General features: G+C 47.4%; 1 protein-coding gene across 1 annotated transcript in view; it reads left to right on the forward strand.

Annotated features, from left to right (window-relative positions):
• LAMB1 (laminin subunit beta 1) overlaps positions 1-21,488 on the forward strand; it is a 59,927-nt gene that overhangs the window by 21,821 nt on the left and 16,618 nt on the right. The window contains exons 12-23 of the mRNA XM_041002338.1: positions 1,255-1,334; positions 7,470-7,605; positions 9,051-9,209; positions 10,049-10,176; positions 10,366-10,489; positions 11,943-12,147; positions 12,780-12,923; positions 13,141-13,372; positions 16,141-16,304; positions 18,006-18,230; positions 19,180-19,394; positions 20,007-20,103. Coding sequence (XP_040858272.1) covers positions 1,255-1,334; positions 7,470-7,605; positions 9,051-9,209; positions 10,049-10,176; positions 10,366-10,489; positions 11,943-12,147; positions 12,780-12,923; positions 13,141-13,372; positions 16,141-16,304; positions 18,006-18,230; positions 19,180-19,394; positions 20,007-20,103 — 1,909 coding nt within the window. The remainder of the gene's footprint in view (positions 1-1,254; positions 1,335-7,469; positions 7,606-9,050; positions 9,210-10,048; positions 10,177-10,365; positions 10,490-11,942; positions 12,148-12,779; positions 12,924-13,140; positions 13,373-16,140; positions 16,305-18,005; positions 18,231-19,179; positions 19,395-20,006; positions 20,104-21,488) is intronic.

The following is a 21,488-nucleotide window of genomic DNA, read 5'->3' on the forward strand; positions in this document are numbered from 1 at the left end:
ATTAGGTGAATAGCTTGAGAAAATGTTGAGCACCAATGTAAGGAATATGAAAGACAACCACAATGAAATACTTTGGCAAAATTAATGAAACTTAAAAAAATTGTAATGGTTATGATCAGTGAGGTTTTAATGTAGTATGCCAGTTATAGAAATGTGAATCAGGTTGACTCCACACAGCATTTTGGAGATGCCCCAGTAGCCCGCACAAATGTCATGCCTTTGGACCCAAGAATCCCACTGATGACATCATCAGAACACTGGACAAAGATGTATCCATCAGATGACTCTTGGCAGAAGATCTGGAAGCCTCACTCCACTGTGGAGACAATTTAATAAATTTGGGTGCAGTGTGTTATATTTTATATTGGGTTGCCATTGGAGGTGACAATAGCTTGAGGAAAGGCTTAAGGTGTTAAAAGAAAAAAAAGCATTGATAAAATTTCTCCCAGAGAGACAGCAGGTGGAAGGGAATAGATAGGAGGATTCACAGTGATGATTCAGAGTGAGGGTGTTTTAAAGAAAATCATTGTGTGTCTTTTACAGTGTTCTTTTGTTGGTTTTATAATCCAGATGATCTGTTGTCCCCAAGTTAGATGTGTGACCCCTAAATATGTTTATTTAGATAAATAGATAGATATCCCTCATGGATTTTTAAAGTTAGATTTCAGGAAGTCTGATAGAAGTCTATGAGCCTGTTTTTATCTTCATTTTAGGGGATGCAGAGTTCATCTTCCTGGTGTAGCTCCTGTCCCTTTTCCTTTGATTTCCATGTCTGTTATTCCCCTAGACTCACTGAGCTCCTCAGCTTTCAGCTGTGAGAACGGTCTTAGGTGTCTTCTGCATCTCCACATGGACAAATCCTTAGGGGGCTCTCCTCCTGGGAGCTGCATCACACTCAACCCTGGGGGAGGGCCGGGGGAGCTCAAAGACCTGCCAAATAGTTGCTGGGACTCGTCCTTCCCACAGAACTCCAGTGAAGAAAATGAGCATCTCTCCTGCTTGCTGCAGTGTGAATTAGTGCATGTAGATTATCTGTGGGGCAGAGAAGCGAATCTGAGTGCTTGACCGGTGACGCCTCCCCTTGCTGTGACCCGCAGCATGGGTTTCCTTCAGAGTACTGCACCCTCTGGTTGGCTGGCTGCCGGGTGAAAGGAACAGTTGGCAGAACAGCCACGACGTGCTGGAACTCGCTTCTAGAGTCTCTTGTGCAATTGCAGAAACCCTCCTTCAGATGTGACATCTTTTGTTCCACAGCCGGAGCACTGGGGCTTAAGCAATGATCTGGATGGATGTCGACCTTGCGACTGTGACCTTGGGGGTGCCTTAAACAACAGGTGAGTGGAGCCTGGCTTCCCGTCTTTGTACTCGGTCATGGAGGAGGGATGTGGGTTCTCAGAGAAATAGGATGGATGGCAAATGAATGGAAGGCTAAGTCCGTGTTGGGTTGGAACACCTGATAACCACTTCTGCCCACAGTCTGGGTGTTTTCAAAGATCTTCCATTTTGTAGTTAGCTTTGAAAGCTTATTCTCTTTTGCCCTTGTTTAGAATATATTTTAAATATTTATTCCTATAGTTGAAACAGTAATAGAGAAAGAGAGAGATGTTCCATTTGCTGGTTCACTTCCGTAAATAGCCAGGACAGGGCCAGGTTTAAGCCAGGAGCCAGGAACTCTGTAGGGGTCTCCACACAGGCAGGGACCCAGGCTCTTGGACTGTCTTGTACTACTTTCCCAAGAGCATTAACAGGGAGATGGATTGGAAGCAGAGCAGTGGAGGCTCAAGTTGGCACTCTGTTGAGTGATGCTGCTGTTACAGGCAGTGGCTTAGCGCACTGTGGCACAAGGTCAGCTGCTATTTTAAAGATGTTCCAGTGGGTATCCTTATGAAAATGTTTAACTGGGTATCCAGACATCTGTGTTGATGAATGTTAGTATCTCTGTTGACTAGGTTACCAACGATGGAATGAAAATGTGACTGTTCAAGACAGGTAGTGCCACTTCATTTTCCCACCGAACAGTTGTACAAGTGCCTTTTCCACCTTATCAGTTGCAGGTCATAATTTTTTTTGTCAATCTAACAACAGACAGATGGCAGATTCTCATTTTGACTTGTCTAGGGAATCTTGTTTTTTTTTTGTTTGCATGTACCAACTGCGCTAATGAAAACTAACATGTGACAATTTTTAGTGAGTTTAACATAGTGTTGTTCCTTGACTATGTGCGACACGAAGTTCTACTGAAAATGGATTGTAACACACATTTTGGCACATTTTTGTATATGGTTTGGAAGGTTCTGGAAATTGGCGGATTGGTGGGAGTTGAATTAGCCAGCTCTGAGTGAAATAGGAGTTTTGCTCTGTGTTCCTGGCTCGGACTCAGAACATCTGGTGCAGTGTCAGTGACTGCCCAGAGACTAGGCAGCTGTGTCCTTGTGGTCTCGACTCCTCCCTGAGAGAACTCGCCGAATTCATCGAGCCAGCACCCGCGACCCTTGCCCAAGGCCGTCATGGTTGCCCTGGGGACTGCAGTCTCAGGCAGAACACATTCTGCTTGGCCTCTTGGTTTGGGTGTGTTCTGTTCCAGGGCCGGCAGCACACTGGGGACAGTGTGTAGCCTCTGAACTTTCTTTCTGTTCTTAGAAAACCGCCAGCAGGGAGGAAGCAAAGATCATTCCATAACAAGCCATTCAGAAACGCACTCAGCCGGCTGCTTACGGAATCCCTTTCCCAGTTTTCCCCTGTGTGACTCCCAGAACGCTTGCTTGCTGATTGCTGTTAGTGTCTGATGGCTCTGTTCAAAGCTGTCATTATTCCCCAGGTCCTCCATTCGCCGCTGCAAGTGGACTATGCAATTGTCCCCATTATGTAATAAACTTAGGAATGTCCCTTGTTCTTTTGCCTTCCATGGCTCTGTTGCTTCACACTGCCTTCCCTCTCTTCCTGTTTCGCACACACTTGAATCTGTCTCCACCCACGCACAGCCCCTAGCCTGCCCTCTGATCTCTCCTACAAATGTCTGTGAAGACCAGAAATAAGTTCATCTAGAGAGTTGATGACACACAGACTTTTAGTGAAGTTGGTAGTGCAGGTGACCCTGTGACTTGCCAGCATGCTGGATGAGCTGCACGGCCTTGGGGGATCACTAGTTCAGGAAGCAGAGGAAATAGCTTGAAGGAAGGCATGGTGGTCTGGGCTCCCACCAAGGTTTCTGGTGAACCTCTTCAATGCTTTTTTTCATCCTTGAGAACCCCTTTCTAGAGTGGTGCCTTGGGCAGGGTCTCCTGTGAAGTGTGGATGCTACTGAGGTCATGTAATAATAGATGACAGTGATTGGGAAATGCTAGGCTGTGTAGTGGATGTGTTTCTTCGCTTGTGAATATTGTACTTCATAGGGTCCTTTTGCCTTGTGTCCATCAGGGGGCATTAAATAAATGTTAGGATGAACAAACAGAGGGGAAATAGGGAGAGTTTCATTCATCAGATGCCTTCAACAGTCAGGGCTGGGCCCAGCCAAAGCCAGGAGCTGGGGGCTCAAGCCAGATCTCCCCACATGGGTTGCAGGGACTTAAGCATCATTGCCACCTCTCAGGATGTGTATCGGCCTGAAATTGGAATTGGGAATGCATCGAGATGCAAACCCAGGCACTTCTAAAAGGGGTGCAGGTGTCTCAAGCAGAATTTTAATCATTGTGCCAAGGGCACACCCTGAACTTGCCTTTTAGTTTGATTTTCCCATGGACGTTTTAAAGTAGCCTCATCTGTGCTTCTTAGAAGAAGCAGTCTCCAAATGTGATCTGAAAGTTACCTTGGCCAGGGATAAAAAGTACAACAAGCACTGAAAGCAGAAATGTACCTTAAGATGTTTTGTTTGAGCCAGATGAATGTTTGGCAGTGCAATCAAACGTTGGTGTGATGCATGTCTAGTAGCTTGACATCTAATCTGAGGTTCTGAATAATTAAAAAGACCTAGTTGTCTAAGTATTGTGACTCCAGGTTAATGAAGTTTTCCCTAGTTGATTACCTACAGTAATGAATGAATCAGAATCCATGGCAGTGGTTACTGGGCAAATGCTGCTTATGTTTAAAAAATATTGGAAAATATAAACACCTTACCAGCATCCTTAAATGATTTTGTTGTTCGGGATTTTCATATCTAGCTTGAAATATCCCACTTTTTGCAAAGTGTCTATACCCTAGGCCAAAGTCCCCAAATCTCCCTGGGTGCTTGAATTACATGTGACTTCTGCATCTCTTTCAGCCCTGATTTTATTCTTGTCTGTGTTTCAATGGTTTCTCTGATTGGCAATTGTGTCTTACTTTTTATCTTCCAGACACCCAACACAGTGAACCTTGTAGGTGCTTAGTAAATAAAGGAGACATTTCTTGTCCTTTTGAAAATTGGAGCTGAAGTTGATAGACACTTTCCTCATCACGTTGAGTGATGAGCCATCCCTTTGTTGATACCTTGGTTGGGGGGCCTGAGGTTATGGCAGAATGGAGCTTCAATCCATTAGAAAGCAGCCTCGTGGTGAGAGTGGAGGTGGGAGTGAAGCTGCTCTAGAGAAAGTAGATGATATTGGTTGCTGCTCAGTATAGCACCAACTCTTCTATGTAATCAGAATTTCAGAGAGTATGTCAGTGTTTAGCAGATTGGGTAGTTATTAATGATGCTTTTGATCCTTTAACATTTTTCTCATTTATTTGTAATAGAGAAAAGATAAAATTCTGTTTTCTCTGCATATGGCTGTTCCAGTGAAATTGAATGGGATATACAGAAGCAGAGAGTGGACCAGGAGCTGTCGGGGTGACGTCCACCTGAGCGGGGGCAGATAGAGTCCCAGGAAGTGGGTTTCCTGGGCGAGTCTGCGCTGGGAGCCATGGCTTTCAGTGACAGCTGTTGAGGTTGTAAAGCACAAAGCCAAGCCGTGCGGTTGGGTTTGTATCCGTGACCAGGTGTTTGGGTTAATGTTCCTTACACATTTGTGTTGCAGGTAAAAGACCCAATCAAGCCCACTGAACTCTGTCTCTCCACCTTCAGTTGCTTGTTCTTCAATGACTGCTCATAAAGGCTCTGGTTACTTTCCTCTGTAGAGGTTCATAATTTGGATGTCAGCATCCCACTGAGGAGGAAAGAAGGATCTTCTTGGCCATATTGTAACATCCTACGGCTGAGATCCTGAGAATAGCTTTTTGGGGTGGAGTCTGGCAGGAGAGGCCAGGTCTTAATGGAAACCAGCGTTCCGGGAAATTGGCTAGGATGTTAAGAGTTCATTTTCCTGTAGGATAATGACAGGATGTGCAGGAGGAGACTTGAAGCGGACCGTGTCAGGGCACTGGGGGACATTGTGAGTCAGCCACTGACTGTTAAACCTGCCTGTAAGTTGCAGCTTGCCTTGACTACTTAAGGCAAGCTCTGGGATGAGGGGGAAAGTGGAAGAACTTGGAGAGTAGATTTCAAGCAAAAATTGCAATGCATGGCTTCCCCTTTAATGGTGACAGGTATTTTGGGTCTTGCTTTTGCATATAAAATAGTGCTACTGCGGGAAAAGGCCAACACAGGCTAAGAACGAAAGAAATTCATGTCGGCTTCTCCCTAGGCCTTGTGGGCCGAGGTGGTATCAGCTAGTAGCTTGCTGTGCACGTTAAATCTTCTATTCGTTTATTCTTTATTTAGAATACATCTCTTACATAGCTGAGGTCAGCAAGGTCAGAGATTGCAGTTAGATTGTTTTTTTTTTTCAAAGATTGACTTATTTTACTTGAAATTCAGAGTGACAGAGAAAGAGGGAGAGACAGAGAGATCTTGTATCTGCTAGCGCGCACTCCAGATGTACACAGTGGCCAGAGCCTGGTCAGTCTGAAGCCAGGAGTTTGGAGCTTCTGTTGGTCTCTCACGTGGGTGCAAGATCTCAAGGACTTGGGCCATTTTCCATTGCTTTCCCAGACCATCAGAAGGAGGGTAGATCAGAAGTGGAGCAGCCAGGGCTCCAACCAGCATCCCAATGGGCGGCTGGTGCCTGCCAGTGGAGGATTAGGTAGCGGAGCCACTGCGTCAGCCCAGTCAGATAGATTTATTAACAATCATGTTGCAAGGAAGGAAGCAGTCAGTGGCATAAAAGTAATAAAGACAAGGAGCGGTGAAGATCAGAGAAAGCCCACTTGAAAATGGTAGAAGGAGGGGACGAAGCACAAAGGTTTAATGATGGGGTCTAAGTGAGGCTTGACAAATCATATGGAGTTTAAAGACCTGTTGCTTCAACTTTAATGAATGTGTACAATGAAACCAGCTAAATTGTAGAGGTTAAACACACATAACAAAGAGTCATGTGTCCTTCAGGAAGGCAGTGGCCTGAAAGAGAAAGGAGGTCGCTTTCTGGGGACAGCGTGGTGGTGAGGACACACCGCACTGAGGCTTGTGTTGAGTTTTGGAAGGACAGGTGGATTTTGGCTGGGAGGGAAGAGGAGGACATCCCAAGCTACAGGACTAGCATAAGCAAAGGGAAAGGAGTTGAGTCATGCAGTACATTTGAGAAATATGTAATGCTAAATAATTGTTTACCATTATGGTTGGATAAGTCTGGGGAGAGGACAGAAGGACAAGATGGAAGAAAGCCTGGTGTGTCTGTCTTCCAAGTTCATTTATGCCCAGGGATGTTATGATTGGCATGTCAGGCCACGTGGGCAGTTGCAGAAAAGATCACATTTTGGCTTGGGAAAAATCTCAGCCTGGCAATGAGGATACCAGTTAGAACACTGTCACTAATGCTCGGCAGAGCACAGTTAGAAGGAGCAGGGAGATGAACCTGCAGGATTTGGTCATGTTTGTGAGGATATCAACTGGGCAGTAATGTGTGCATCCTGATCTATTGGGATTTCGTTGGTGAGCATGTCTTCATTGTGGAAGAGAATGTGGGCCTTGTGGGCTGTCACTGGAGAGCCATGGAGTTGGAGTCTATGATGATCAGATAGGAGATGTCCTTCTGGGGTATCTTTCGGATTCACGGCCCAGAAAAAGGAGGCATAGTTGGAAATAAAGCAGAAGATAGAGGAGATGAACATGGGGAATTTAAGGATGTCTGCGTCAGCGCAATGTTGGATTGCACATAAGTGAAGAGAGGGCAGGAGGTGGGATGAAGCTTGAGAGAACAGGTCACGGGCAGGTCCCGCTCTAATGCTCTGGAGTCGGGATCAGTTCACGGGCACTGTTCTGTCCAGACACTTGTGTGTGTATTTTGTGAAGCAACTGAGAAACTTTTGCATAGATATACTTCAAGAAGGTCATGGAAAAAAAATGGGCTCGAAGATACACAACTTCCTATCAAGTGTGATTTTTTTTCCCTTGCATTCCTACGAACGTTTTGAAGACCCTTAGTCTGCCTCTCCGTGGGATGTTTGATGGTGCACATGGAACTGTGGCAGTGGCTAGTTTAGGTCTGTGGTAGCCACAGCTCACCTCCTGTTCCTTGCAGTTGCTCTCCAGAGTCAGGCCAGTGCTCGTGTCGGCCCCACATGATCGGACGTCAGTGCAACGAAGTGGAGTCCGGATACTACTTTACCACGTTGGATCATTACATCTACGAGGCAGAGGAGGGCAATCTGGGCCCGGTAAGTAGGGGCGTGCTGGGCTGACTGGTAAGGGGGCACACACTCACACTTGGAGAAGGGTCAGGTAGGAAGCATTTTTGGTAGTGTTCGCCAGGGAGCACAGAACAAGGCCTGGGACTACCTGCTGAGAGCGGTCATGTTTCCAGCCAGGACTGACTCACAGGCTTAGGGGCATTGACCATGAGATTTTTGGTTGGTTTAAGGAACTTTATGAGAAAGCTTTTCTTCATCCTTCTGTTGGTGTTATTGATGTTAATGATAGCAACTATCTTTGGAGATGACCGATTGCATCTGTCATTCTATTAAGTATCAGAATTAACTCGTCAGTAGTGAGCCCTCCTAGGCAACTCAAGTTTTTTCGTTTGTACTCGGAGTTTGAAACTAATGCCAGTGAGAGACGAAGCAATCCACTAGCTATCGGACCGCCTTGTAGAGAATCTCATCACTCCTGGATTTGTTTAAAACAGCATTTGGGGTGTCCTCTTCCCTCCCCTTTTACCTATTCCCCTGGCTATGCCACCCACGGTCTCCAACAATGGAAAGGGAGCAGGTGTCTGATGTGGTGATGCGCCTCTTAGGATGCCCACGTCCCGTATCGGAGTGACTGGCATTGATCCCTGACTCTACTCATCATTACAGCTTCATGCTAATGCCTACCCTGGGAGGCAGCAGTGATGTCTTCAATAGCTAATTCCCTTGCCGTCCACGTGGGAGAGCTGGATTGAATTCTTGTTTGCTTGAACTTTCAGCCCAACTGCAGCTGTCAGGGGCATCTGGGGCATATGTTAGGGGAAGGAAGATCTCTGATTTTTTCCTCCTGACTGCCTTTAAAATAAAATGAAAATAAATAACACATGTTTTTTTGTTTTAAAGCCTGAAATACTAAAAGGAACGGACCTGGCATTGTGACATAGCCACTACCTGTAATGCCAGCATCCCATGTGGTTGCTGGTTCGAGTCTCAGATGCTCCTCTTCCAATCCAGCTCTCTGCTAATGTGCATGGGAAAGCATCAGAACACAGCCCAAGTACCTGGTCCCACACAACCCACAGGGGAGATCCTGTTGGAGCTCCTGGCTCCTGGCTGTGGCCTGGCCAAACCCTAGCTGTCGTGGCCATTTTAGGAGTGAACCAGCAGATGGAAAACCTCTCTCTTCTCTCTCCCTTCCCGCCATCTCCCATGTCTGTCTCTTTCTTTCTGTAATTCTACCTTTCAAAGAAGTAAATAAGTCTTTAAAACAAAACTAAGCAAAAAAAACCTTTAAAAAAAAAAGAACTGAATTTCCTAATGTATATCAAAACTTCACAATCTAGTGGAGTCAGTGTAACTGTTAAGTGTCGGGTAGCCATACTTTGGAATTGCTGGGTAACCTCAGGTTTCTTTGGCTGTTGAATGTCAGTGTCTTCCATTTGAAATAAAGCATGATGTCTCTCCCCTGTGCCCAGGGAGTTAGCATAGTGGAGCGGCTGTATATCCAGGACCGCACTCCCTCCTGGACTGGAGCTGGCTTCGTCCGAGTGCCTGAAGGAGCTTATTTGGAGTTTTTCATTGACAACATACCGTATTCTATGGAGTATGACATCTTAATTCGCTATGAGCCCCAGGTAAAAGAACCTCTCACTGGATTGTGTGTGTCTGTGTGTGTGTAGGGGAGTGTTATGGTAGAAAACTACTGTTTCTAATGGGTATTTCTACTTACATGAGCCCTAAAACTTGCATCAGAATTTTGAGTGATCCCAAAATATCAGCTCTGCCATGGAAAACTTTCATTTTTCATGAATCGATTTGTCAAATGCTGATTGATTAGAATAGCTCATGAGAATGCCTCCAGACCCCTCCTTTCCTTCTTGCCTTCGTCTGGCTGCCCAGGGACCCAGTCATAGGCCCCTCACTGTAGAGAAAGACGTAAGGTGAACAAGTGGCAGCAGAGGTGCAGACGGTCCTGAAAGACAGAAGTGAGGTCTGCCAAGATGTCCCAGGGAAATTCAGATCTTCACCTTAAGGCTTAGAGGGGACTTGGATAAACAGACAGAAGCAGAAGTAAGGAGCAGTGTAAGCTGAGCAGAGATTCTCTGGGGAAACTTGTTTCCCATAGCTAGGGCAGGATGTTGGGTTGGTGGCATCTCTGCAGACATACGCTCTCCATGTTCACAAGCAACCATCAGAGGACCTTCAGCTGGGCCTTGTTATAATCTGAGCTGTTGTAAAGTAGGCAGAAAGCGATGCTGGGAAGAGGCAAAGAGATTAGTTGGGAAGGAGAAGCGAGAAAGGCTGGGACAAGGGCAAAAGCAGAGGAGGAAACGATGAAGGGCAAAGGGGGCGATGACTGCATTTTTCCGTCTTTAACCTTGGCTGATGATCGGCTGGGAAAAGCCTCCAGGAACAGCAGGCACGGTAGATGGCTGCGCTTAGTCTTTCAGTGTGTTTGGTTATTTTCTTCCAGCTGCCCGACCACTGGGAAAAGGCTGTCATCACCGTGCAGCGACCTGGAAAGATTCCAGCCAGCAGCCGCTGCGGGAACACTGTTCCGGATGATGACAACCAGGTGGTGTCGTTATCACCCGGCTCAAGGTCAGTGTGACAGCGGTGTGCAGCCCAGCGGGACGAAAATGCAGTGTCGGGTTTTTCTCATTTCTTGGGGTGGGTGAGGAATACTTGCAGAACCAGGTGCCGATGGTCCTGCTTAGAACTCTTGTTTTCCATGTTAGTCTTTGTATCTTTAAAGGCTGACACTTGTTTTTGTCTCTTGCTTGGGGGCAGATATGTGGTCCTCCCTCGCCCCGTGTGCTTTGAGAAGGGCATGAACTACACTGTGAGGCTGGAGCTGCCACAGTACACCTCCTCCGACAGTGGTGTGGACAGCCCGTACACACTCATCGATTCTGTAAGTGTCATCTCGCATGTGTGTCCAAGAGCCACGGCCCAAAGGTGCAGCTGCTTCCTCAGGCTGGACTGGTTGTGCACCCATTTTCCCTTGCTCTAAAAATTACTGGAGGCTGGGAAAGGTACCCAAGAAAGTGACTTAGGTAGCCACATGTTTCAGGAGCTAACACCAATGGCACCGTATCTGGTGCTGGTTCACTCCCTTGGCAGAAAGGCTTGTGAAAGAAGTCAAATGTTGAGACTGGACGATAGAAAGCAGAGAGAAGTCATGCTCACCCCTTTAAAACCACTACTTCAGATAAACTAGGTTCCACAGGAAGCACGTTAATGCTGTCAGGTTGATGAGCCTGTAATGCATCACCTGCTAGCAGGCCCTGCCTCTTCAAGGTTCTGCTGCCTTCCAGCGCCACCACATGGGGAACCCAGCTTGCAAGAGGAACACTCAGGGCACTAACAGACCACATCCAAACCACAGCAAGGGAGAATGGCCAGCAGTCAAGCAGAATCGTTCTTTCTTGCCTCCAAGGTTACTTTTGTGTATAAAAGTACACTCTACAGGAAAGGGTACTTCGGAAATCCTTCTTTTTAAAAAGAAGAAACGCCCTCACCTAGCACTGCAGAGGTTAACTTAGCCTCCAGGTAAGACGGCAGTTGAGACACCTGTGTCCCAGAATGGAGTGCCTGGGCCTGATGCTTCACTTTGACTTCCGATTTAAGCATCCTGTTAATGTAGACCTGGCGAGGCAGTGGTGATGCTTCACATGATTGGGTTCATGGCCCCCACATAGGAGACCTTGATCACATTGCCAGCTTCAACCTTGGCCCATCCCCAGCCAGTACAGGCCAATGGGCAGTGAACTAGTGGATGTGGAACTAGTGGGACACCTGCTTATTCTCTCTTCCTCTCAAAGAAATTTTCTTGGAGCTGGAGCAGTGGCAAAGTGGGAATCCTCTGCCTGCAAGCATCTCACGTGGGTGCTGGTATGCATCTGGTTGTTCCACTTCTGATCTAGCTCCCTGCTTGTGGCCTGGGAACGCAGCGGAGGACGGCTCCAGGGGCTCCCACACCCGTGTGAGAGTTCCGGAGGGAGTGCCTGGCTCCCCACTTCTCGCAGCCCAGCTCCTGCCATTTTGGCTGTTTTGAGAGTGAACCAGTGGATTGAAGATCTCTCTGTCTCTCTCACTCTCTCTGTCTCTCTAATTCTTTCAAGTAAAATAAATGTTCAAGAAACAAAGGCATTTTTAAAAAAAAGTTTTAAATTGTAGTTCAAAACTATCAAGCTCTATAAAATCAATTAAAATTTGTCTTTCCTAATAATATCCAAGGACAGAATGAGTGTGATTTCTTGGGTCCAAGTGAAAGAAGTATTTGAGATTTTGGCCTGTCCTCGCCTGCTTCCCCAGGGGTGTGGGCTCTGCTTTAGGATGTGTCACTGTTTCTCTGTCCTTCACAGCTTGTTCTCATGCCCTACTGCCGGTCGCTGGACATCTTCACCGTGGGAGGGTCAGGCGATGGAGTGGTGACCAGCAGTGCCTGGGAGACCTTCCAGAGGTACCGCTGCCTGGAGAACAGCCGTAGTGTCGTGAAAACGCCCATGACGGACGTTTGCAGAAACATCATTTTTAGCATTTCAGCCCTGCTACACCAGACCGGCCTGGGTAGGTGTGGCGTAGGGGTCGCCCTAACGGCTGGGTTTAGCTCCCAAGGTGCCCTGGGGTATATGTCGTATTGTGTTATAGTACATCAAGCAAATAGTGTGCTTGGTCCTTTTGTTTCTCACTGACATTTTAACAAATGAGTGTCACTGACTACAGGATATGCAAGAAAGATGCACCTTACAGAAACCCAGGGGGTGATCTAGGAGGATGCTACACTTCTGGAGGCAGTGGGGGGAGTTGGGATAGGATCAGAGAAGCATCCAGTAGCTAAAAAAATTTATTTGTTTTTCTTTCAAAGGTCAGTGCCAGCCCTGAAGGTCACAGGGCCTTGAGGCTAATGTTCTGTGATATTTGAGCTTTGGAGGCCGGAGATAAAAACCATAAAGACCTTTAGCGTAGAAGAAGTTGCTTTGATCTGTCACCCTCCCATCCCTGCCACCTCCTTGCATTTCTTCCCTCCCACCCGTCACAGGAATGGCATTTTAAACTGGGATTTTGAAAAAGTTGACATCCATAGAACAGAAAGGACTGGGAGAGCTGGAGGCAGGGCAGTGGATGAGCAGGAGGCAGGCGGGACGTGCTGAGTAGTCCTCTACTCCCATCTCAGGTTCTGCCCTCTTTCTACCCTACAGCTTGTGAATGTAACCCTCAGGGCTCCTTGAGTTCCGTATGTGACCCCAACGGAGGCCAGTGTGAGTGTCGGCCAAATGTGGTGGGACGAACCTGTGACAGATGTGCCCCAGGAACCTTTGGCTTTGGCCCCAGCGGATGCAAACGTAGGTACCTGGGAAGCACAGTAGGTGTTCGTTGAGAATCCACTGCCTGGAGTTGGCTGGGCCCTGGAGCTTCCAAGGTGGTGATGCACTGTTGTCAAAGTTGGTGTCCGGAGCCGATGAGCGCTGCTTAGCTGGTACCCAGGGTGCTTCTGAAAGGGATGTGTCTGCTGCTAATGAGTTTCTCAAGGGACTTTTTCTCATTTTGCTTTTTCTGCAGCTTGTGAGTGCCACCTGCAAGGATCGGTCAATGCCTTCTGTGATGCCATCACGGGCCAGTGCCAATGTTTTCACGGGGTATATGCACGGCAGTGTGACCGATGTTTACCTGGGTACTGGGGCTTTCCTGCCTGCCAGCCCTGCCAATGCAATGGGCATGCGGATGACTGTGACTCGGTGACGGGGCAGTGCCTGGGCTGCCAGGACTACACCACAGGTCACAACTGTGAAAGGTACGTGGGCACTGCATCTCAAGAGCAAGGAGAACGATGCAGACAGCATCGTAGACAAAGAACAGAATTCATTTCCACCAGCCTCTCCCTGGCTCGTGCCGATGACCTCAGTATCTTCTAGGAACTCATTGATTTATCCTGGACGTGTTTATTTTACGCCTTCCATGTTGCAAGGTGCTATTCTGGTGCTGGGATAGGGCATGCAATGAAAACCAACAGGAACCCTCCCCCGTGGGCATCCGTTCTGGAGCCCACCTTAGATATGTTTAGAAATCATTTCTGTGTCTGCAAATTCTGGCCTGGAATGGGAGTTGCGAAATCTTCATGCCTGATGTGGGTCATAGCAGACATCAGATGCAAATGGGATTAGTCACTTCAATCCTTTGTTTTCCAAAAACACTTATGCAACTGCTGTTTCCAGGAGACCATGTTAAATGTGCACCACTAGATGAGATCTCCCGTTAATGTGTGTTAGTCGAATAATTATTATGGCTGTAAATCACTGTAGTAGATAAGTGGATACAGGACAATAGGATGTGCTTCCAGTGACATTAATGACCCAGCTTGATGGATATAGTCCACTGGAAAAAATAACATACTGGCTTCAACTATTCATTGCTCGTTAAGAAATGCAGACTTAACTGTTAGAATCCTCTTGGGGGCAAGGTTAATAGTCTCTACTTTGTTCTACGCCAGTAAATTTTCTCTCCTCTAATACCCACCCATTGTATATCGGATTTTACTTTTAAAAGGCCCTCAGGGCACATGTTGGAAAGTGCTGCAGAGGAATTATCAGTGACAACTGAATTGCTATCAGCTCTGAGTATGATGGCACACATGGCGGCCAACATCAAAGCTTGATGCTAGAGTGGGATTCAGGAATTCAGAAGTCCTGATATCAAAAGGTCCTGCTTTTGATAAGTGTTATCCCTTCCAACCACAAAATGGATTTGGAAAAAAAAAAAGGTAGCAGTCATACAAGGAAAGAGGAAGTTAGCCCATGGGTGTCATCTTCTGCTGGCTGCCAAACATTTTGCATGATTATTCTCTTGAAGCAAGACAGAGTATAAAAGGAGCAGGTGAGAAAATGAGATTAACAATGAGAAGAGAGTGGCATGGGAGAGAAGAACACGGCACAGGGGGCAATCCTCAAGGCTGATTGCACGGACACGCTGTGGAATCACTGTGAGCATCCTGTGAGAGTCCAGGATGGACTTTGTATTTTATTGGTAGAGGATTTTGCTTTCTTAGAGGACAATAGGAACAGGTGCAGAAGTAGGAGCACTTTGCTGAAGTCTTGGGAACTCCGGTGCGGTTTGAGCTGGTTTCTCACTTTGAGCTCTTTTCTTCATGGCAGGGGGATCACGGTTTCAGGTTCATAAATTTATAATGGAACTCTGCCCAGATGGTTCCCAAGAGGAAGAAGTGGGGTGAGGGTGGGCAAGTGGGAGGCAGGAAATGAGCACTCCGTGTCTGCTGTGATGTCTTAGGATTTATTTCACCCAGAAAAGTCTCACGGAAACTCTCGGAGCAATCCTTGCACAAAGTTACTTCATCCGTGTTGACGCTTCCCACACAGAATTACCAAATATGTTCTTAGGTTACTCGTATGTCTGATCAAGTCAATGATTCATGTCTTCATGAGAGCTTTTCTCTTATGTTTCTTTCTTTTCCCTCTTTAAAAATACCCAACCTCAGTTTCACAAAAACATCACCACCACCATCACCACCATCACCACCACTGCCATCACCATCATCACCACCACCACCAACAATAACAACAACAAGAAACATGAAAAATGAGCAAACTGGAGATCACTAGACCTGAGTTTCAGGCTCATTTCTGACCTTAGATCCATGAATAAGTTGCAGTATCCAGTTTTTTCAAAGCTAGGTAATTAGGCTGGATTGATAATCTCCAAAATTCCTTCAGAATCTTAGAATACAGAAAATTAAAAAAGAAATAGTAGCTCAATTCCTGTTCTCCTGGACATATTCAACATGACTTAAGAAAAGAATTCCTTGCTGAAAACCAGGACGTTGAATTCAAATCCAGGCTCATGATTGAGCAGAGTGTGGGTTTTACAAATCATATAACTTCCAACCACTCCTAACCCCTAAGGACAAAGGGATAGACCTTTTGGATTTGCAGTGAATAAATAACATCCCTCATCCCAGCCCAAGCTTGGAACAAAGGAGATGGGTAGAGAGTCCGGCTACGTAACTTCTGGGTCAGTTGGCCTTGGTTCTTACTGGTAGAGGTTGGATTGCAGCACATGGCCTTCAGGCTCTGACCTCTATAGGCCCAGCTACCAGCTTCCCCTCCCAGGCTGAGTCAGGCAACTCTGTGCCATGCCTACAGAGACAGACTCCTGATTGCAAGGAGGCAGCAGCAAATGGGACACAAATATGTTTCAAGGGATATGTTGGTGTTGTGTGGGATGCTGTGAGAGAGGGGCCAGGGGAGACTGAGTTAATGCAGTGGGCTGCGAATGTGATCCCCACATTAGCAGTGTAAGGGCTGTACCTGGGGCTGCCTGAATCAGACACCCATAGGAGGAGACCGACAACCTGATCTCACCAGGCTACCAGGGTGAGTCCAATCAGAGCTAAGAGCTGAGAACTGCTGCTCCAGTAGGATTTCTTCCATGTGGAGACATGCAGAATGGAGGGGGGAAGGTTCTCAGAACAGTTTCTATTACATTTTTTGTGAAACAAGTTTTGTACGACTGTGGGTCACAACTTGTTCTCTTCTGTGATGGATGCAGGTGCGTGGCTGGTTACTATGGCGACCCCATCATCGGGTCGGGAGATCACTGCCGCCCGTGTCCTTGCCCAGATGGCCCAGGCAGTGGCCGCCAGTTTGCTGGAAGCTGTTACCAGGATCCTGTTACTTTACAGCTTGCTTGTGTTTGTGAACAGGGATATATTGGTAAGTCACGTGCGCACTTAATGAGGAAAAAAAATGAGGTGAGGCGGAAACCAGTTTATCTCCCATATCGTTCTTTCATTAAAAGTCAGGGGACTCTGACATACAGGTATTTGTGCTTCCCATTTGGCTTGTCCAGGCAGAGTCCATCCTTGGGCCTTTCTGGGATAGTGATGGTATGACACAGAGCATTTAGATCCCTAAATAAACACCCGTGAAACACCTTGCGATTAAGTGGAAAGATGAATTTGCATTTTATTCTTTCCTTTCCAACTCCCAGCAGAGGCACTCCAAAGCAGTGAGGTAGGCAGAAGGAAGCGAATCACATCTTGGGTGGATGGGAGAGTAGCCTGGGTGTTGAGATGCTGGTCAGGATGGCCACATCCCATGTTGGTGCACATGGGTTTAATTCCTGGCCCCAGCTTCCCACCAATGCCGGAAGACAGCAGTGATGGTTCCAGGGGCTGGGACCCTGCTCCTTGCTTGGGAGATCAGCACTGGGTTCCTAACTCTGGCTCCACCCCTGACCATCCCTGTCAGCTTGTGGAGGACAGAGCAGCAGATGGGAGTTCTCTTTCTGTTATTCTGTCTCTCTGCTTCTCAAATTGAACATCAATGTTACAAGAGTAACATCTGGAATATTAACAGGCAGCAGAGTCTTTCAGAGCTGAATCTGTTCACCGTGTAGTGTCTTCATACCATCTGTCGGCACTAAATGAACTTAGCTGATTGAAGAAGTCGGTTCCTTTTTTATTTTATCCTTGACACCACTATTTCAAATGTTTGTTATGCTTATGCATAGTGGAGCCAATGTTTTTTGTGTAAAATTTCAGGATTTCTTTTTGTGGAAAGATTGCTTTGTTTATTGGAAAGTCAGAGTCACAGAGAGAGATTCCATTTGCTGGTCACCCCGATGGTTGCAGTGGCCAGCACTGGGCCAGCCCAAAGCTAGGAACCAGGCCACCCCCTGCTGCTTTTCCCAAGCCTTCAGAAGGGTGTGAATTGGAAGTGGAGCAACTGGGACTCCAACCAGTGCCCATAGAGAATGCTGGTGTCTCTGGCGTGCTGGCCCCAAAATGTCAGGATTTTGCAGGGAAATTAACATTGAAAAAAAATTTTTTTTTCGGGATATTCACTCGGGAGCAGTGACTTCAAGGGTGGTGGGGCCTCTATCCTGCCATGAGCATCATTAACAGCATCATTTAGAGGCCACACGTAATTACAACTGAAAACTTAGCTTGCTATAGACTCAATGAAATTTTGAGTCTTGCCTTCAGTTCCCTAGGCAGGGTCAGACCAAATGATGTTATGGGTTTTATACAGTGAGGCATTATACGGCCCACAGGCTAGGCGTCTCTCCACGCTGGGTTATTTATATGATGGTCCTTGGGTCCAGATTTTAGGATTAAGCTGGGTTTAACAATTTTGGTTGGTTACTAAGTTCTACCCTATGTCCTCACAAGCTGAGATGCTGTATGTTGGAAACTTAATACTTATTCGTGGCCTTGTAGGCAATGGTAGCCATGCGAGAGAGACAACAAAATACTCTCTTCCTGTTCCTTGCTAAAAGCCTGCTCCCTCCCCTTCAGATGTGGTCATTGGGTGCTCTGCGGTGCCTTGGTGGTGATGGTGGTAGAGGTGGCACCCAGGTGAGAGTTTTGTCTCTCAGCTGAAACCTTTGGGCTTGGTTCTGTTGTGCCCCAGGCTCCAGGTGCGACGACTGTGCCTCCGGGTACTTTGGGAATCCCTCAGACGTGGGTGGGTCATGCCAGCCCTGCCAGTGCCACCACAACATTGACACAACAGACCCAGAAGCCTGTGACAAGGAGACGGGACAGTGCCTCAAGTGCTTGTACCACACTGAAGGGGACCATTGTGAGTTGTGTCGCTTCGGCTACTATGGAGACGCTCTCCGGCAGGACTGCAGAAGTAAGATGCGCCTGCGCTTGGGGGCGTGGTCTTCATACAGTGATTGTCCTAGTACATTTGCTGGTTCAAAGCCATGCGGTTTCACCTGTGAGCAACAGAGAAATGAGACAGCGTTTTTTTTTTTTTTCTTGACATACTCATTTTATGGTAGCAAGTGTATAGATGGGAGGTGGCTCCGTGCCAGCAGAGAACCAGAAGGGAATCTTAGTGGCTTTGTCATCCTCATAAATGCCAACCCATGGGGCGTTTTGATGTTGTTATGCCCGTGCCCCTGCCAATTTGGCTGGTACTGAAGAGATCATAAATACCTGTTTTTCTAAAGTCCCTGGTGGCTAGAACCTTACAGATGAGGGATGAGAGAGACATCACATCTCTCAGGCCTCTCTCTCTTGCAGACTTATTTCTGACATTGTGTCAGGATCAACCAGTATTGCTGCTGTTGCTGTGGGAGCAACCCAGCCCCAGGGGGCCCGGGCTGCCTTGATGCAAACATGCATGTGTGGAATGTGGGGACCAGCAAGACCAGATTCCTGCAAGCCGTAGCTTACCAGGCTGCTGCTACCTGCTGTGTGCCATGTCCTGGCAAGAGCTGGGAATCAGATCCCTCAGTTCCCACAGGCATTGCTTTTGATGATTTCCAGTTAAATCTCCCATTTGCAAATGCTTTACCAGCAGCTTGTGGAGCCTCTGTATTTGGAAACCACATCTAGACAGACTGCACAGTGTGAGTGGGTTGTGCTGGGGGAGATGCCACAATTGGGTGGTGGAAGCTGCTAAAGGGTGAATTGTTGGAGATTCCTGGCATTGCTGGCTGAGTGCTTGGCGGGTCGGGGTTGGAGTCTGGAGAGCAGAGATCTCAGCCATTTGGCAGCAGCTGATTCAGGCGGGTGCCCTGCTTGTCGTGAAGTGATGTTTTGTAAGAAAGACCCCACTGCCTTTTCTTTTCCAGAATGTGTCTGCAACTACCTAGGCACCATGCAGGAGCACTGCAATGGCTCCAACTGCCAGTGCGACAAAGGCACTGGCCAGTGCCCGTGCCTCCCGAACGTGGTGGGACAGAACTGTGACCACTGTGCACCCAACACCTGGCAGCTGGCCAGTGGCACTGGCTGTGAGCCCTGTGGCTGCAATGACCTGCATTCCTTCGGGCCATCTTGTAATGAGGTGAGGCCACGGTTGTGCCAGGAGAAATGGGTTGAGGAGTCCTGGGTGATGGTCATCCCACTGACAGAGAAAAGCCACTCCCCACTTCCTTCTGTTCTGGGGTCCACCACCTTGTCCAACACAGCCTGGGCTGCATATCAACCCAGCTCGTGCACCACGCAGAGTCCCATGTGCTGCAGACCATGGCAAGTCGACTTGGTGTCCCAGCTGTGGGGTGCAGACTGACTGAGAAAGGACAGTGGATGATGCTTCTCTGCTCCAGGAAGCACAGAGCTCTGCCCAGCACTGTGGACAATGCTGCTGCTTGTCAACACCTGCCAGGTGGCATGCTCACTAGGGCCAGATGGGTGACAGGTGGTCGGGGAGTGTTACGACCTGTGAGGATACAAGTTAAGGAATTCTGAAATGGAGTGCATTGTGATGTGGGTCTGGCCAAATCTTTGTTGAAAGTAGCCAGCCGAGAGGTGCTGAGCCCAGAGGAAGGACCCTGGTCCCTTGTTAACCTGGGGTAGGCATCGTCATTAGTCAACTGCCAACTGGTAGCTGGTAGTATGGGAACTCGGAATGGCTAGCTCTGCCCCTGCTTGACTTGGCTCTGTGTTCTTACCATAGTTCACGGGGCAGTGCCAGTGCATGCCTGGCTTTGGAGGCCGCACCTGCAGTGAGTGCCAGGAGCTCTTCTGGGGAGACCCCGACGTGGAGTGCCGAGGTAAGGCAGGTGCAGCAGTCGAGGTGGAGGGTGAGGGGGTCTCTAGGCGCCTCTTTGTCAACTGTAAAGCACAACTGTGCTGGTTAGGTTGTCTGTTCCAGAAGATTCTTCTTCATGATACTCAAGGTGTAAGCATCAGAGATCTAGCACCTGTAACCCTGCAGATGAACCTAGGTCACAAAGTGTGCGGGCCTGCTCCTCCAGCCCCAAACCTAGCAGAACACTGGTTGGCGCACGCCTGCGTGCATGCCACAAAATCACATGGACTTGCGTTCTTCAATGCTGTTAACCCAAAAGGGACCATAGCGATTTAGCTTTCTGCAAATGGGTTTCTGTGCACTCTGCATAAGATTTGGTGGCCAGCGTCCTTGGTGATTCTATTAAGGCCATTCACTTGCTGATGGTGAAAGCTCTTGGTGTGTCTGTGTGTCGTGTGCACTTGTACACATGAGTGTGTATCCTGACAGTGCTCCCATCCTGGAGTTTGAGCGTGATGGCAGAGCCTTTGCACAAGCGAAGGGAAAAGGGGACGTAGGATGGGAGTTTAGGAATGAACCCAGACTGCCTTGGGGTAAAGCTTTTTTCTTTTAAAAACAACTGAGGGAAATTCGACAATTTCTTAAGAAACCAAAACTTACTCAAGTAGTGAATCATTATGATTGCTTAATGTCTATGTTGTTGCAATTTTTTTTCAAGCTGGCCAATGATTTTTTTTTCTTGATGAAGATCCTGACATGAAAGAATTTATGAACCCTGTTTCCTATTTGGTTGTCTTCAAGTTTTTAATTTTTAACTGAGGGTAAATATTTTCGAGTTCTCTAACTGTTCTTTGATTTATTATCTTTGTTGTCCATCTAGAATTAGAGCTCTCTGATGAGCTGTAAAGTTGAGAATGACTTTTTCCCCCCTGTACTTAACAATGGCAGCAGGAAGTCATCCAGAACTTGGAGTGAGCAATTCATTACCTCCTGTGAAAGATCAGAACCTGGAAACTCCGGGTTCCTTCACAGTGCAAACCCATCAGCAATTCCTGAACAGCTGGAAAATGCTAAACAGAGACAAGGTCAAACAAGACCACATATGATTGATTTTTTTCAGATTTGTTTTTCTTGGAAAGGCAGATTTACAAAGAGAAGGAAAGAACAATCTCCCATCTGCTAGGAGAGCTGAGCCAATTAGCAGCCTCCTCCAGGTCTCCCAAATGGGTACAGGGTCCCAAGGATTTGGATCACCCTCCATTACTTTCCCAGGCAGCAAAGAGCAAGAGAGAAAGTGGAGCAGCGTGACAAAAACCAGCACCCAGATGGGATACCAGCACTTGCAGGCAGAGGATCAGCCAATTGAACCATCATGTTGGCCACGATAATTGATTTTATGAGCTAAGA

The sequence above is a fragment of the Ochotona curzoniae genome, unplaced genomic scaffold (assembly GCF_017591425.1).
Source record: "Ochotona curzoniae isolate NIBS_2020 unplaced genomic scaffold, NIBS_Ocur_1.0 scaffold_2476, whole genome shotgun sequence".
In the NCBI taxonomy this organism is placed as follows: domain Eukaryota; kingdom Metazoa; phylum Chordata; class Mammalia; order Lagomorpha; family Ochotonidae; genus Ochotona; species Ochotona curzoniae.